Source organism: Schistocerca americana, chromosome 5 (assembly GCF_021461395.2).
Source record: "Schistocerca americana isolate TAMUIC-IGC-003095 chromosome 5, iqSchAmer2.1, whole genome shotgun sequence".
NCBI classification, from domain to species: Eukaryota; Metazoa; Arthropoda; class Insecta; order Orthoptera; family Acrididae; genus Schistocerca; species Schistocerca americana.
Genome location: NC_060123.1, coordinates 460,038,209 through 460,052,539, shown reverse-complemented (window position 1 = coordinate 460,052,539; position 14,331 = coordinate 460,038,209). Strand labels below are relative to the sequence as shown.

The window sequence follows — 14,331 nt, the reverse complement described above, 5'->3', positions numbered from 1 at the left end:
TGTTCCATAGCCATAGCAGTTCGTCTACTTGGGCTGCTCAATAAAAAGCAGCTGTTACTTCAAATTGCAGCCATGGTGATCATTAAACTAACCTGAAAATGGGCATGTGCAAATACAAGTACCCTAATGGGAGATTTCAGTCTGCACATCTTCAACCATCTCACTCACATGAAGCTGACCAAAGTACTGTAAGGTAGTGGCTCTCAAAACAAGGATTTTATGCACAAGATGATATACTGTTACTGGCAAAGAGAATGAAAAATAGTTTCCCCACTGATGAACTGCAAACATTTATTGCACTGATTACTACCAGCAAAGTAGTTTGGAAAACAAATGCTGAGACCCAAGGCAGTGTAAAATATATTTGACTGACAATTATTTTTCCAGTGCCATGGCAAGCTGGAATACTTAAACTGCAATTCTAGAAGGATATTTCTGCATCAATTCATATTTAACACAGACTTGTAGTGGTAGAGTCTTATCTTTAATGTTATTGCAACAACTGTCTACCAGAGCTTGCATAAATCACTTACAAGATATCATAGAAATAAGGGAGAAGAATGTTTCCAATAACACATTCAGCACAAATACAACAGGCAAGTATTTAATCAATAGCATCTTACTGTTTAATTAACACTGTTTCACAACAACATTTCACAAAGTGTGACCCCTTCACATTTACCTGCATACATTTTAAAATCATCTGAGAAAGCTATAACGATTTATCTGCTAGCCTTTGCCGCTTTCTTTCCTTGTACTCTTGCAGGTCATCAAATCTCCGTTTATGCATGACTGGTTCAATCATTGGTGGTGGTACACTTTTAAACAAATCCCACTTACTGTTAAAAGAATTTGCAAGAAACTCCGATTTACAATCAACAGATTGTCCATTTGGCAAAAATTCTGATGTCTTGTCATTATACATGTACACAGAAACAGGGTGTCTTTCGACAGAAGCAAGGCACCACAACTCTCGATTTTCAGTTAACAAAATATCCCATGGTTCAACATCAAGAGCCAATACATTAAGCAAATCTGAATGCACTGCAGTTATATTACCTGAAATACTATATAAAATACAACCGCTGAATGTAGCAAGTGTCACAGCTAGTATATTAACACCTTTACTACTCTCCTTGGCTGAAAAATGTCTTACTGCCAATGGCTCCTTGGAACCACAATTATCATCAGCTTCACCATTACTTTCTTGGCAGGATTTCATTTTTACATCACTATCACAATGTATAATGCCTATCTGCTTTCCTTCTAAGTAATCCCAAAATCTGACTGACCCATCTCCTGAACCTGAAACCAGAATGTTCCTGTCACCTGGAAAAAATTCTATCCTGGATACAAATTCCTCATGTCCCAAACAGTATGACTGAATGTTATATGCATTTGGGAATCTCGATACTCTTATCTTTTCATCTCTGTCACACGTAACTATAAAATTTTCACACGATGATATAATCACATCTAATAACATTGAGAGATGTCCCAGTAACAATTGGCCGTTCTCTGTGTTGTTCTGTACAGAAAACAAATATGCATCTCCTGTTTTGTCCGCAACCACAATACCTTGAGCAGTTGGCGTAAATTTTACACTACTTGCTGCTCGGTTCAGTATTCTTACTGACGATAAAGTCCACGACACAGTCCGCCACTGGTACAGTCTTTTGTCATTTGTGCAGGCAGCAAACCAAGTACCACAATCTGAAAGCGATGCGCAAGTGATGCACCTTACTATGGTCTCTTCTTCATTTTCATGGCTCTCGTGAGACATATGTTGAACACTTTCATTTAATTCTGCAACGTCAATAGTTTTAATTTCATCACAATTTTTAGACGTCAGCACTGTAGAATCAACTGTTACAACCGTGCATGTTTGGTTCATATGCAACGAGGGCGACATTATCCTTGCGATTCAGATTCTTGAATTGGGAAAAATTACCTCATTTTCAGAACTTAAGAATTTTATATTAGCAACCCATCCCTTAACAAAATTAAAAAGTTCAAATGTAACAAGTTATGCACTTCACAACCCTGCTCCGTTTACCATTCTTACGCACGTGAGACATGACTACATAAACAACCGACAGGCGTCTAAAGCTAGCGAAATGAGGGATGCTCAACTACCGGGCCTACCGATAGATGGCTCTACCAGCTGATTACTGTCGTCTGTATTGTGCGCCATATTCGAATTTGACAAGAAGTTTCTCTCGGTCTGTACGGTGTATAAGGAATATCGAAATGGTGATTTCTTGTTCCGCTTTCAACTTTACGAAGCGATGGAATAAGGAAAGTGACTTACCATTTCACAGGTAATAGGACTACCGATACAATACGATAAAAATACAGACTTAGTGCGTTTGCTAATTCGATGTTTTTGAACAGGTTTCCTCTAAAGCACCCAGAGCTGCTAAAGAAGTGGATTACTTCCGTGAAGCGGAAAGGTTTTAATCCTACGTCTTGCAGTTTTCTTTGTAGAATCCATTTCCGACAAGATGATTTCGTACTGAGCCCTGGAACGTGGAAGAAACGTCTCAAACCCGAAGCAGTGCCATCAGTTTTTGACTTTCCGACGCATTTGATGCCACCAAATAAACAGCCACGACGACATGTTGTTAGGATTTTGAGTGACAACGATGCTTTACCATTTGAGGTAGCTAATAAATTTCCTTGCTATGTGTGTGCTTTTTACTTTTGTGAATTTATTTCGTACGGACACAAATGGGCTACATAGGTCTAAGCAATGTTGTAATCCAGGTATCATATTTTTGTTTTTAGCGTTCTGTCATGGAATCCGTGCTCGATTTGCCCCCTGCAGAAGCTACTGATTGCGTGGAGAATGTTGTCAATGAGAATTCTTCCGTGGAAAGCATGTCCTACTTATCCAATGCAGAAGCTGCGAATTGTGTCGAAAACGCTATTATGATGTTTTCACGCCCCAAAGTTTTTTTATAATATTTTTTCATCAAGCCTTGAGTTATTTAATTCATATATAACGAAATTATTTCTTTATTTCAGAGTGCAGTTGGTTCTTCAGTAAATGATTGTGGTATACAGTCGAAAGTAGAAATGGAAGACAAGGCGACCAAAACTTGCACTTTTTTCTCATATATTGTGCACGAATTAAAACGTAAACTGAAGTGCGTCCGTGAAAAACTTCGAAGAAAAGAGAAGAAAGTGTTTTCCACGGATGACATCATAAGTTCATTGAAGGAGAATGGGCATCATCCTGAGAAGTTACATAACGTCCTCAATCATCAGAAAAGAACACAAGTGGAATCAGTGTGCAATTTAGTGAACAATTCTCTCTCGTCAAAGGGTAATAGCTACACAATTAATGTGAAAAATATTTGCGATGGCTGTGTACTTTTATTCACCAGCAGCATATGAATACCTGCAAAAATTAATGCCTCTGCCCCGTAAATCATTTATTTTGAAATGGGTGGCAAGTGTTTTTAAGTACATTGATTTGAACCCAATTGTAAGGGACCAGTTCAGTGATTCATGTCTAATTGTAGACAGTATGGCAATTAGGAAGCAAGTAGTTTGGGACCAAGAAACTAAGCTATACACAGGTTTTTTTAGACTTTGGTGGGGAAGTGCCTCAGTCAAAAGAAGTAATAGAGGCATCTGAGGCTCTGGTTTTCATGCTTGTCTCTATTAAAGGCAAATTTAAATGCCCAATTGCATATTTCTTTATCAATGGTGTACAGGCAAATAATCAGGCCACACTGATAAAATCTACTGTAGAGAGGCTGCATAGTTCTGGCATTAGGGTTTGGTGTTACATGTGATGGCTGCAAGGTAAATGTAAGCACTTTACATTCACTTGGCTGTACTTTAAACTTTTGCAAGGGTGATTTTAAAAGCCACATCCTGTGGAAAAATACAATGTTTATTGTATCTTGGACATGTCATATGATTAAGTTAGCCAGAAATGCTCTAGCAGAAGTATCTGCTATTGAGTCTCCAACTGGCATTATTAGATGACATTTCATTGAGCAATTGAACAAGGTACAACAAGAAGGTATGACATTTGCCAACAAACTATCAGGACAACATATAAGTTATGTAAATAGAAAAATGGATGTTTCGTTAGCTGCACAGACTGAGTTCTAGCGTGGCAGATAGTATAGAGTTTTTGAGGAGGGTTGGTGATCCAAATCTTAAAGGAAGTGAAGCAACAGTAGAATTTTTCTATTATATTGATAGGATTTTTGATATTCTGAACTCCAGAAATCCATTAGGTAAAGGGTATGAGAGTCCCCTGAGACTTGACAACAAATCTTATTTGCTTGGTATTTTCAGACACACTGAAAAATACTTTTGCTTTTGGGATAATTTTCAATATGCAATCAGTCAGGCACATAGCTCTGGCAAGTATGCTTCATTTTGAATCTCCTCTGAAGTATTTGCTAACATATAAACTGTCACAAGACCACATAGGGCTCTTTTTTCCTGCATTCGGTCCAGAGGTGATTGGAACAACAATCTAAATGCATACCAGTTCAAATGTGCCATGAGAAAGTTGCTCTTGGGTAACAGTGTCACTGCAATGAATGGGAATTGCTCAAATTTTTATGTGTGTTGTTTGCCACCTGTTTATGTTTTTCATGCAAGAAACCATATAGTAGAAAGTGATGAAAGTGCTGCAGAAAATGAAGTAGAGAAGTGGTGTGCACTTCTTGATGGTAAGATTAAGTTCTCATTTTACAAGCAAAACATACCCTATTATATTGCAGGGTATGTGTCATTGCACCTGTCAAGGCAGATCACATACAAAGACTGTCTTCATATACGGAAGCCATCAGTAGTTAAATCTGCCTTAGAATGTGATGCTCTCTATGCTTTTGCCAATATGGCCAATAAAAATGCATTTGTAAAATTTTGTTAACTGGGGAAAACTGGTTGAAACAAGTGACTGCATGTACTCTGTTGTAGAATATTCAGAGAAACTGTTTCAGATGTTTGTGATTGCTGGGGATATGCGACAGAAGTATATTCAGGCCAAGATTTTGCATTGTGTTAAAAATAAAATTGTAGATTACCATCTGCTGCTCTTGGTCATGATTACCATTATGAAATTGGGACTGAGGACTTACATCAGACTCAACTTGTTTGTAAGATTGCATCCCTGTACTCCTGCATATGCTTAAAAACATGTGGAAAAAAATGTCTGCTGAGAAAATTTTAAACAAATCAAGTATAAGGCAGAAGTTAAATAAACTCATATTGTTTAATCATGTATAGCGCTCAAACTGGAAAAGGTTATCTAATGGGACATTCCATGCAGATGGGTGTGACATTTTGACAGATTTCTTAAAACTATTTTGTACATAGATTTGTGGTTGTGCAATGATGAAAGGATGAATCACATTGAAGTAAAATTAACTCTTTACATCCTGTGTAGATATTGTAAAAAAATTATAATTGTTTATTATATAAGCTTATTTTAAGATGTTCGGTGTTACAAAATATGCACTTGCATTAAAAACAGGTGATTTGTGTGAAATTAATGAAAAAATTATGTTCTGAGACTTATTTGACAGATGGCTTTCAGTGTGAGAAAATATTTCCCTCAGTAACTAAGTTAACTTGAATAGGATGGGTGTGATCTAATGGAGTATGCAGTGGCCCTATGTTTCAAACAGTAATGTTTGTGGATACTCTGCAACATAAGAGTAATAAAATTGTTACTCTGCAACATAAGAGTAATAAAATTGTTACTCTGCTAATTTTTGTTTTAATACTTCCTAGAATGAACACAATGTTCCAATTGATCGTAAGCATTCTTATTATTTTAGAACCATTCTAGAATAAGGGGGCCTGAGCCAGGCAAAACCTAATATTGTGAATTTTGCCTTTATTTTGCTAGGAGGTCTTTCTATTATATTTTCCTGTGTTGGGGGGGGGGGGGGGGGGAGAATGCAAATAATCATATGTAATTATCTTTCTAGCACTACAAAGTACAGAATACAGTGATTACAGTTACACTTGGAAATCTAGGAAATTTCAGTATTCATGTTACATGCCTAATTTTCATCAACATTTACCTTAATTACACACTTACACTTTTTGCTGATTTGAACTGGGTACTACATGTTAAAAAGATTTTGTTTGGTCATAGTAATAAAAGCATTTCATTTTGTTAGTTCGTTTGTCCCATACGGAACTGAAATTATCAAGTTATGAAGCCAAAGGAAGGAATTAACATTAAGGAATGTTACTTCACAGAAAATATGTAACAATGGTTACACTTTATGCTAGTTAACTTTAACATAAACCATTTAGTTTTCCATTAAGAGTGAAAGCAGTTGCACAAGTCATGTAAAGAACAAAGTTTCCCATAGGGAACTAAAGTATTTTACATTTGAGTTATTGTAGACCCAAAGTATTGTGCTCTTCATATTTCTATTTAAAAAAGTTTGTAACCCAAATTCACAGATAATTTGGAATCTGTACATACATAGGTGTAGCCAGGTACTTTTCATGTGCCATGTGGAACCTTTAATTTACTGGTTTAAATATAATTTATTTCATGAATTACTTTTAATACCAACAATACCTGAATGCATTATTTACCATTTAGAAGAAGAAATATTAGTGTACAGAATAACGAACGTCATGAAAAATGCGAAAAATTGTTCTGTACAGAACTTGGAATGGCTCTTAATCAATAGCAGGTAAAAAGGCTTCTATTAAATGTTCAAAGAAACCAGTCAGTACCTCTTAATTCACCATAGAGGTGATACAGGAATAACACAATTTACTTTTTTTTTTTAGAATTTCTGCTAAGTATTAAAATTGTGAAGACCTATTCAATTAGTATTTGCTTTACCAATAACCTGTAGTACAAGCACGCATATAAGCAGGTAATTATGGGAGTCAAGAATTATGTTAAAATTAAAGATACTGTCTGGTATTACTTGCTCACAAAACTGTAGTTGCTGTACAGTTTATGTGGTGTACCCAATGTGATTCCTGGAGGACATAATATTCTGTTATCCTATGGGAGTGCACTGGTAGCACACCTATTGAAAGTAAGCTTTGCTGTGGAATAGTTGTATCATACATCTGTACCAGAAAACAAATCTCCACTGTGACACCCTCATGTTCTTGGTATGCTATTAGCTATTATTACAGGAATACTCTTCACAAGGAGGAGGGAGGGGGGGGGGGAGGAGAGGGAGAGAGAGAGAGAGAGAGAGAGAGAGAGAGAGAGAGAGAGAGAGAGAGGGAGAGAGAGAGAGACGGGGGGGGGGGGGGGGGGGGGGGGAGAAAATCATGTTCTTAGGAGCAGCAAGCTTTACAGTAGCATATGCTGTAAAAAGCATAGTGAGATTTTCCTTTTCATAATTTCCAACATTGTACACAACTTTCTTGCACTTTTATGTTATCACATTTTTCCCTTGAGAATGGAGGAGGGGAGAAAAAAAAAAATTTTTGCGAGCTTTCATAAGAACTGAAAACTCTACTTGCGTCATTTGTTATTTTCAAAATGTTACTCTCTTTCCAAATACTGTTCTATTCCTTCAAACCAATTCCGAATTTCTCGGGTTATTACATATTATTTACTGTACATTGTCAAGCAATACTTCTGTTGTTACGGGAGTTTGTAATTTGGCACTACCTTTGTGCCACTGGTATTGGCTAGTGTACTTTTGCAGATAAGAAAATCGACTGGACTAGAATGTGCTGTCAGTATAGGACAAATTCAGACAATGTGGAACTTTTTACACTAAATTTGCAATATAATGTCACCCTTGTCTCCCACACATTGTAGCAGCCATTGGGATGCCTGTCTGGCCAGCTTCTGCAGCTTTCGCTTTCAGGTTTGTTTTCTGCTTGGGCCCTATAATGACAACCAGTCATTCCAGTGATTGACACCATGTCCAAGACTGGAACCAAGATTCACAGAAATAAAATTCCATGGTTGTAATTCATAGTGTAATTAATTTTGATCACTGACATGTTTTGAATTCAGTTTTAAAATAAAGCCATGGTACCAGTCATTGTTTGGGTGTCAGACTGGAAAATTACAATTTTAAGACACCCCAACCTTAAAATTAACAGTTGTGATTGATGTTATTTTCAACAAGTTCCTTCACTTCCTACATCATCATGGATCAGTCCAATATAATATTATTACTAGACTTAACTTCCAAATGATACAAGTCGTGCATTTACGATGAGCCTTAATGTTGGCCTTTGTTTGTCTCATTTAAAATTATTCTTGTCTTGTATCAATGGCTGAAGCACTGTCAAAAACTGGTGCTTCTACCTTATCACGCAGTTAAAATACACCATGCCACGTACCGGCGTTAAATTTCTGATCAAAGAGAGGGCCAAATTCGTAAGTGCATGTTGCAATTAGTGTGTCAGCATATATGCAGATCGGTAATGCATCACTACAGATAAAGAAGAATAATCATTTTTTCCGTTTATTCGTAAGTAATACTTTAATAGTTCAGTTGTAATTTCTGTTGTCAGTAATGATACCCCTAAGCAAACGATGTCAACATTTTTTTTTCAAGAGACGTCTTCACTGTTTTCAACACTTGATTTTCCGAATTATACCTGTAGTTAAAAGCTTTGGCAAGTAAGCTAATTTGTTGACCTCCATTGAATCTTAAATAGGGTTTTAAAACGGGCAAACAAGTAAAGTACTCATAAAATTAATAGTAAACGATTTGTAGGTCAGCTTGTCAAACTTCCAAAACACACTCGAATTTAGGAATTTCATAGCAGAACAGTCACTGTTTTTTCTCGCTAGATTAGAAACACTTCATTATGTTGATGTTTAGATATCTAGAACATCCAATATACTAGATTTATGACGGCGCAGAACGAAAAACGTTTTCATCTGTGTTTCGACACAAATCCAGATAATCAGATATGGCGGGCACTCGATTTGATCTTTGGCCGGCACGCGCTAGAGCCATCTATCGGTAGGTCCGGTAGTTGAGCATCCCTCATTTCGCTAGCTTTAGACGCCTGTTAAACAACCTCACCAAAGATGTTAGTTAAGATTGGTGATAAACGTAATATCAAAATGTATCGTGGAAAAATATTTACGTATGACGACATACCTACCTGGATAGTAATTTTGATTAATTAGGGCACTATATGTTATTTGATATAATAATGTCAAGATCGTGGGAAGCAATTACTGTTCACATTTTTTATTTCAGAGTCACGCAAAAGCGTACTGTCATTATTTTCTTTTCTGCACCTGCTACGGTCATCAATAGGAATGTACGTACGCAAAAACGTGATAATCGTTTACTGGATTGTAATTGACTCCTTACTTTACTATTGATTCTCCATCTAACTGAGTGCTTTTAGTCTTTTAAAGATGATGTTTTATTACCTACCACCACAGAAAAGTAATACTGCATAGTAAAATATTTACTCTTCTATAATTTGGCAGTATCGGAAGTCAGCAAGGTGCTTGTGGTAAAAGACAAACCAAGAGTATCATAGCTTTCCCCAACACTTCTTTGAAATTAAGTCGATTTTGTACATTTGTGTTCAAGAGACATGTTTGTGTAACGCGTAAGTACTTCTTTGTGTTTAAGTGAAGAAGTTGTACGGAACAGCGACGTTTCTGAAAGTAAGACAGCGGTGTGTGGGCAGTGAATGATTTTACGTTATCTTCTCATTGTTCTGCTGGTTGGATACCGGGGAAATTAACCAATCAAACAGAAGAAAGGAATTTAAGGCAAAATGGACCTGGCAGGACAGACGCGAAGAAGGGCGTGATAAATGAGTTTTCAGATGGCGTGTGGTTAAAGAGCTATAGAGTCGCCAATTCGTTTTCTGGAGAAAAGCAGCTGTTCTCTTGTTTCAAACGACTCGCAGATGTTTTGATGCCGTGAATTCTTCTGGAGTATTTATAAAGCCGATCAGATATGAGGTAAGTAAAAAAAAAAAGAAAAAAAACATTAGTGACAGTTACGATAAGGACAGTATTTCATTGTGAAAGTGATCAGCAGTTATCATCGCTTACAAGTAGTATATTGATGACTATATGTGCTAGCAAGGGTTGAACCTTACTAACAGTGTTTTTCGTGAGGAAGATTGTGTCGGCTTGTGTCAGTTCACATTGTGCTACAGGAATGTAAACTTTTTAATTCTGACATGCCTTGCCGCGTCTCATCGTTCTTCTACATTACAGCAGGCTTATACTGCGTGTTGTAATACAGCACAAAAATGTGACAAGAATGTATCGAGTTGTAGCGGGGCTGATGTGCATAGTGACATCGTACGTTTGCAAGCTTGTGCTTGTAATTGATTTGTGATTTAGACTGTTGATTCACATGGCAGGTCTTCATAGTTTAAATTCGAAATTAACTAATAAATTAGTATTTCGTAATTTTATCTAAAACTTCGTACAAACCGATTCGTGTCATTGGATATGCTACGTATTATTTAGTGAAAGGGACGAAAAAGCAGCATCAACTTGCAGTAAGCAATACGTGCATTGATGTTAGAGTTGCAGAGATGAAATAGTTTTTCGCCGATCTCTCTTCCGTTTCTGACTGTTTTTTTGTATTACGTACGTATTTTCATGTGATCATGATTGCGGAACGTAAGAGATCAGGGCCATACATAATGTACTGGTGACACTTTAAATGATTACACATATTTTAAAGTATTGCAAATTCATTTTATCACATCACCAGATTCCAGCCAGGTTAACTCATCCTGCATTGTACTGTAAGACAGTAAAAGTACTATAATCTATTTTACCAATCACATTACGTATTTTTTATTTATTTAATGGTGGTGCGGAGATTTGTAGAACTGTGAAGTAATAAATGTTGTTCCAAGTTGTACTATTTATTTAAATTTTAACTGATTCAGATAAATTATCTTAAACATACAACAGATGCATTTAATTTTGGGACATGTTATTCTAAATCAAAGCAAGTGAGCATTTAGATCAAATTGTTATATCCAACCGTAAAAGTTTTACAGAAGAACTTCTGTGCAGTTAACATATTGGAAGATAGGTAGCATGACATTGGAGCTTTGAATTATGACACTGCATGTACTGGGTTGTATTTTGTCACCCATGAAAGGGAATGAGGGGGAAAAGCCTGGATATGGGTTCTGTGTGGCATACAAATCTGTTACATACATAAAATACATTGCAATACACATTTGCTTTAGCTGTATGGAAAAAGTACTTTCTACCTACAGTGCTGTTAGGTGTCACAGAATTCATGTAATGTCATTGACTTGCGAGAACTGTTGTGATTTGCGTATTATAATGTATCTTCACAGTTGTCACCAGTGGCCACTTCAAGGTTTAAAAAGCTTTCTTTCACTTCACTTAAATTAGATACATAAAATAATATAAACTGTCTGTATTGAACTATGGCATTCTATCAAGGATTTAGAGGAAACACATTTCGTTCAACAAAGAGGATCTTTTAAGGATTGGGGGGAAGCCACACACATACACATATTGCTGTGAGTGACCAAGCAATGGAAAATCCAGGAGAAATAACAGCAATATTATGAAAAGTATAGATTTTAGATTGCTACATAACAAAAAGACTGCTAAGCAAGTAAGCTTTCGGCCAAAAGCCTTCTTCTGAATTTGTTGTATGTTGTCTAATTCAGGAGGTCTTTTTGGCCAAAAGCTTACTTGTTTGGCAGTGTTATTTCTTGTGAGTGTCTGTGACTCAACATCTCTGCTATATGGTGAATAGCAATCTATGCTTTAAATAATACCGCAAGGAAACCAAAATATTACCCTTATATAGTGTTCCAGTTCATTAGTTATGAGAGCAGTAATAGCATTTAATCAGTGGTAATGGGAAGTACCAGCTTAACACATATTGTTTCTATACCACACTATTTTTATATTTTTTGCTTTATATGTAATTTTTGCCTTTAACTGTGGCACTTGATCCATGTAGTCATAATTATGGGCAGAACAAGCTCTTTTAACGAATCAGATTTCCCTGATAAACTACAGTATTTCCCTAATCATTTCACTGATGACGTATTTGTAATATGATATAAAAGTTGGTCCAATGCAGGAGAGAATTGTCTGTCTAGTAGACCTATTTACAGTGAAAATTACCAAGTCCAAGAAAACAATCTGAAGCCTCTCTCCCTTATTGCTTGCAATAAGTCTGCTTTCAGAGTTGATCTTATGTGCCGCCTACTTTGTAGTGTTTTGCTGTTTATTGCCAGTGACATACTTACACTTTTAGTTGAACATTATCTTGCCTTAGGCCAAAAGACAAATAAATAAAAACGAAACAAAATTCAGTCTGTTGGAACTAAAGCACTTGCACCATCTCTTAAACTTTTGTTATTGCAGGAAATATGATAAGTTTAGGTTGGTTGGTTGGTTTGGGGAAGGAGACCAGACAGCGTGGTCATCGGTCTCATCGGATTAGGGAAGGATGGGGAAGGAAGTCGGCCGTGCCCTTTCAGAGGAACCATCCCGGCATTTGCCTGGAGTGATTTAGGGAAATCACGGAAAACCTAAATCAGGATGGGCGGACGCGGGATTGAACCGTCGTCCTTCCGAATGCGAGTCCAGTGTCTAACCACTGCGCCACCTCGCCCGGTTGATAAGTTTAGGAGTATAATGTTTTTGTCTGAATAGTTGACACCAAAGTGTAGGAAGTCTTACTAAAATTTTCACCCAAACTGTGAGGAAAGGCTTGTTGTACATAGGGAGCCAGTAGTTTGCTCCTAGAATTTTAAAGAGCTGCTCTACAGCGCCTATTCCGAGTAATGCTAAACTGACGAAAATTACTTGAGAATGTCTCTCAAAATGGCACCACACGCATTAACAGCTGCACTGTCACCAACCGCCATGCATGCCCCTGATCTTGCGCCTATTCTCGTAATTGTCTTTTTTTGCTAAGAGAGATGGCTATCTCGTAAACGACAGTATCGCCTGCGAATTCTTAGAGCCATCGACATTACTGACTTTCTTATTTGTGTATACAGGAACAGCACTCGACTCTGTACCTTTGCATCCTGCGGTGTGTCTGTGTACGGGACAAAATGAGTTGTGACCGACAGAAAGCCTCAATCCAGTAATACATTGTTTCATAATTCTCCTTTGTTTTAGTTCGCTACTAGTGGAAAACAATAGAGCGATCCTTCTTTCAAATCTTAGGTAGTTGCATAGCAGAGGTATAAGTCTAAACAAACTAATAATCACCGCTTTGTATCGTTTTCATATGAAGTGGATAACAGTTAAGAGTGCTCGCACACTTCAGTACTTGTGGCTGACAACTTTTTTGAACATTAAATTTGTACGCAGTCGCATGTGAACTGTTGCTATATTCCTCACGAATATCGTATTGTTGTTACGTATCTCTATGCAGTACGCCGTCTTTCGTGTTCTATAGGTCATCGAATCATAAAATTCAAAAGAGAATCAGTAAATATGAATTGCTGATTTTGGTCACGATGATACACTCTATGACGTTCTTCCACACGAATTGTGTATGACAATGTTATTCACTGACGGCTGATACGTTGTGTAGGTACGAAGTAGGAGTCAACGTATGAATCACTCCCTAGGATTTAGCGATCTGCAGGAAAGTGACAGGTTAGATAATGCTAGAAATGAAAACTTATTTGATAATAATTGTAGCAGTTCAGACGCGACTAGCTTGCGGTTCTTCTTTGCGCCCACATGCTTAATGATGTTGCACGCACATTGGAATAGATAATTCATGTATATTCTGAGCTGCTGCCTTTTTAGTATCTAAATTGTTGTTATGAGTACGTTTTTATACTTCAGGATTATTGATTTATATTTTCGTTGGACCAGGTAAAATGTGTTGTTGAAGTCAGCCTCTTACAAGGATACTGTGTAGGTTGTATTAGAATACCGCTTGCGAACTGAATTCGGCATTCGGATTATGAATGGTGCGTACAATTTATATTACGTATTCTAGTTCTTGTATAGCAATGTATAAATAATAATTCTATAGTATGTGTTAAACAGCACCATTTAATGTTCCTTTTAATTAGGTGCTAAACAGTTTCTTAGGGAAAAAAAACTACTTCTGTAATGGACTGCCCTCTCAGTTACGTAGATTGTATTTTATTTGCGAAAGTACTGAAAAGAGCGAAAACAATTCACTCGATGGGCTGCTTAGTGGACATCTTTTTTTCCCTTTTTACTGTTACACCGCACCTGTTTTTTTTTTTTTTTTCCTTCAAGCAATAAGTTGTTTGTTTGTATTTTATTCACTATGGGCGTATAATTGCGAAAACATTGAACGGGCAGTAAAAATGCAGCGTTTATAATTTTCATCGAGTTACGACTTGATT

At 36.9% G+C, this 14,331-nt stretch overlaps 2 protein-coding genes across 5 annotated transcripts in view; one reads left to right on the top strand and one right to left on the bottom strand.

Moving 5' to 3' along the window:
- Positions 1 to 588: 588 nt before the first annotated feature.
- On the bottom strand, positions 589 to 2,102 carry LOC124615752 (tRNA (guanine-N(7)-)-methyltransferase non-catalytic subunit wdr4). Its single transcript, XM_047143839.1, has one exon. It carries the CDS (start codon positions 1,910 to 1,912, stop codon positions 713 to 715), a length of 1,200 nt encoding a protein of 399 aa, XP_046999795.1. The 5' UTR covers positions 1,913 to 2,102; the 3' UTR covers positions 589 to 712.
- Positions 2,103 to 9,534: 7,432 nt separating this feature from the next.
- LOC124615428 (protein enabled) overlaps positions 9,535 to 14,331 on the top strand; it is a 182,322-nt gene continuing 177,525 nt past the window's right edge. For all 4 annotated transcript variants that reach the window (XM_047143311.1, XM_047143312.1, XM_047143309.1 and 1 more), the window contains exon 1: positions 9,535 to 9,925. In XM_047143311.1, coding sequence (XP_046999267.1) covers positions 9,921 to 9,925 — 5 coding nt within the window. In that variant the 5' untranslated portion in view covers positions 9,535 to 9,920. The remainder of the gene's footprint in view (positions 9,926 to 14,331) is intronic.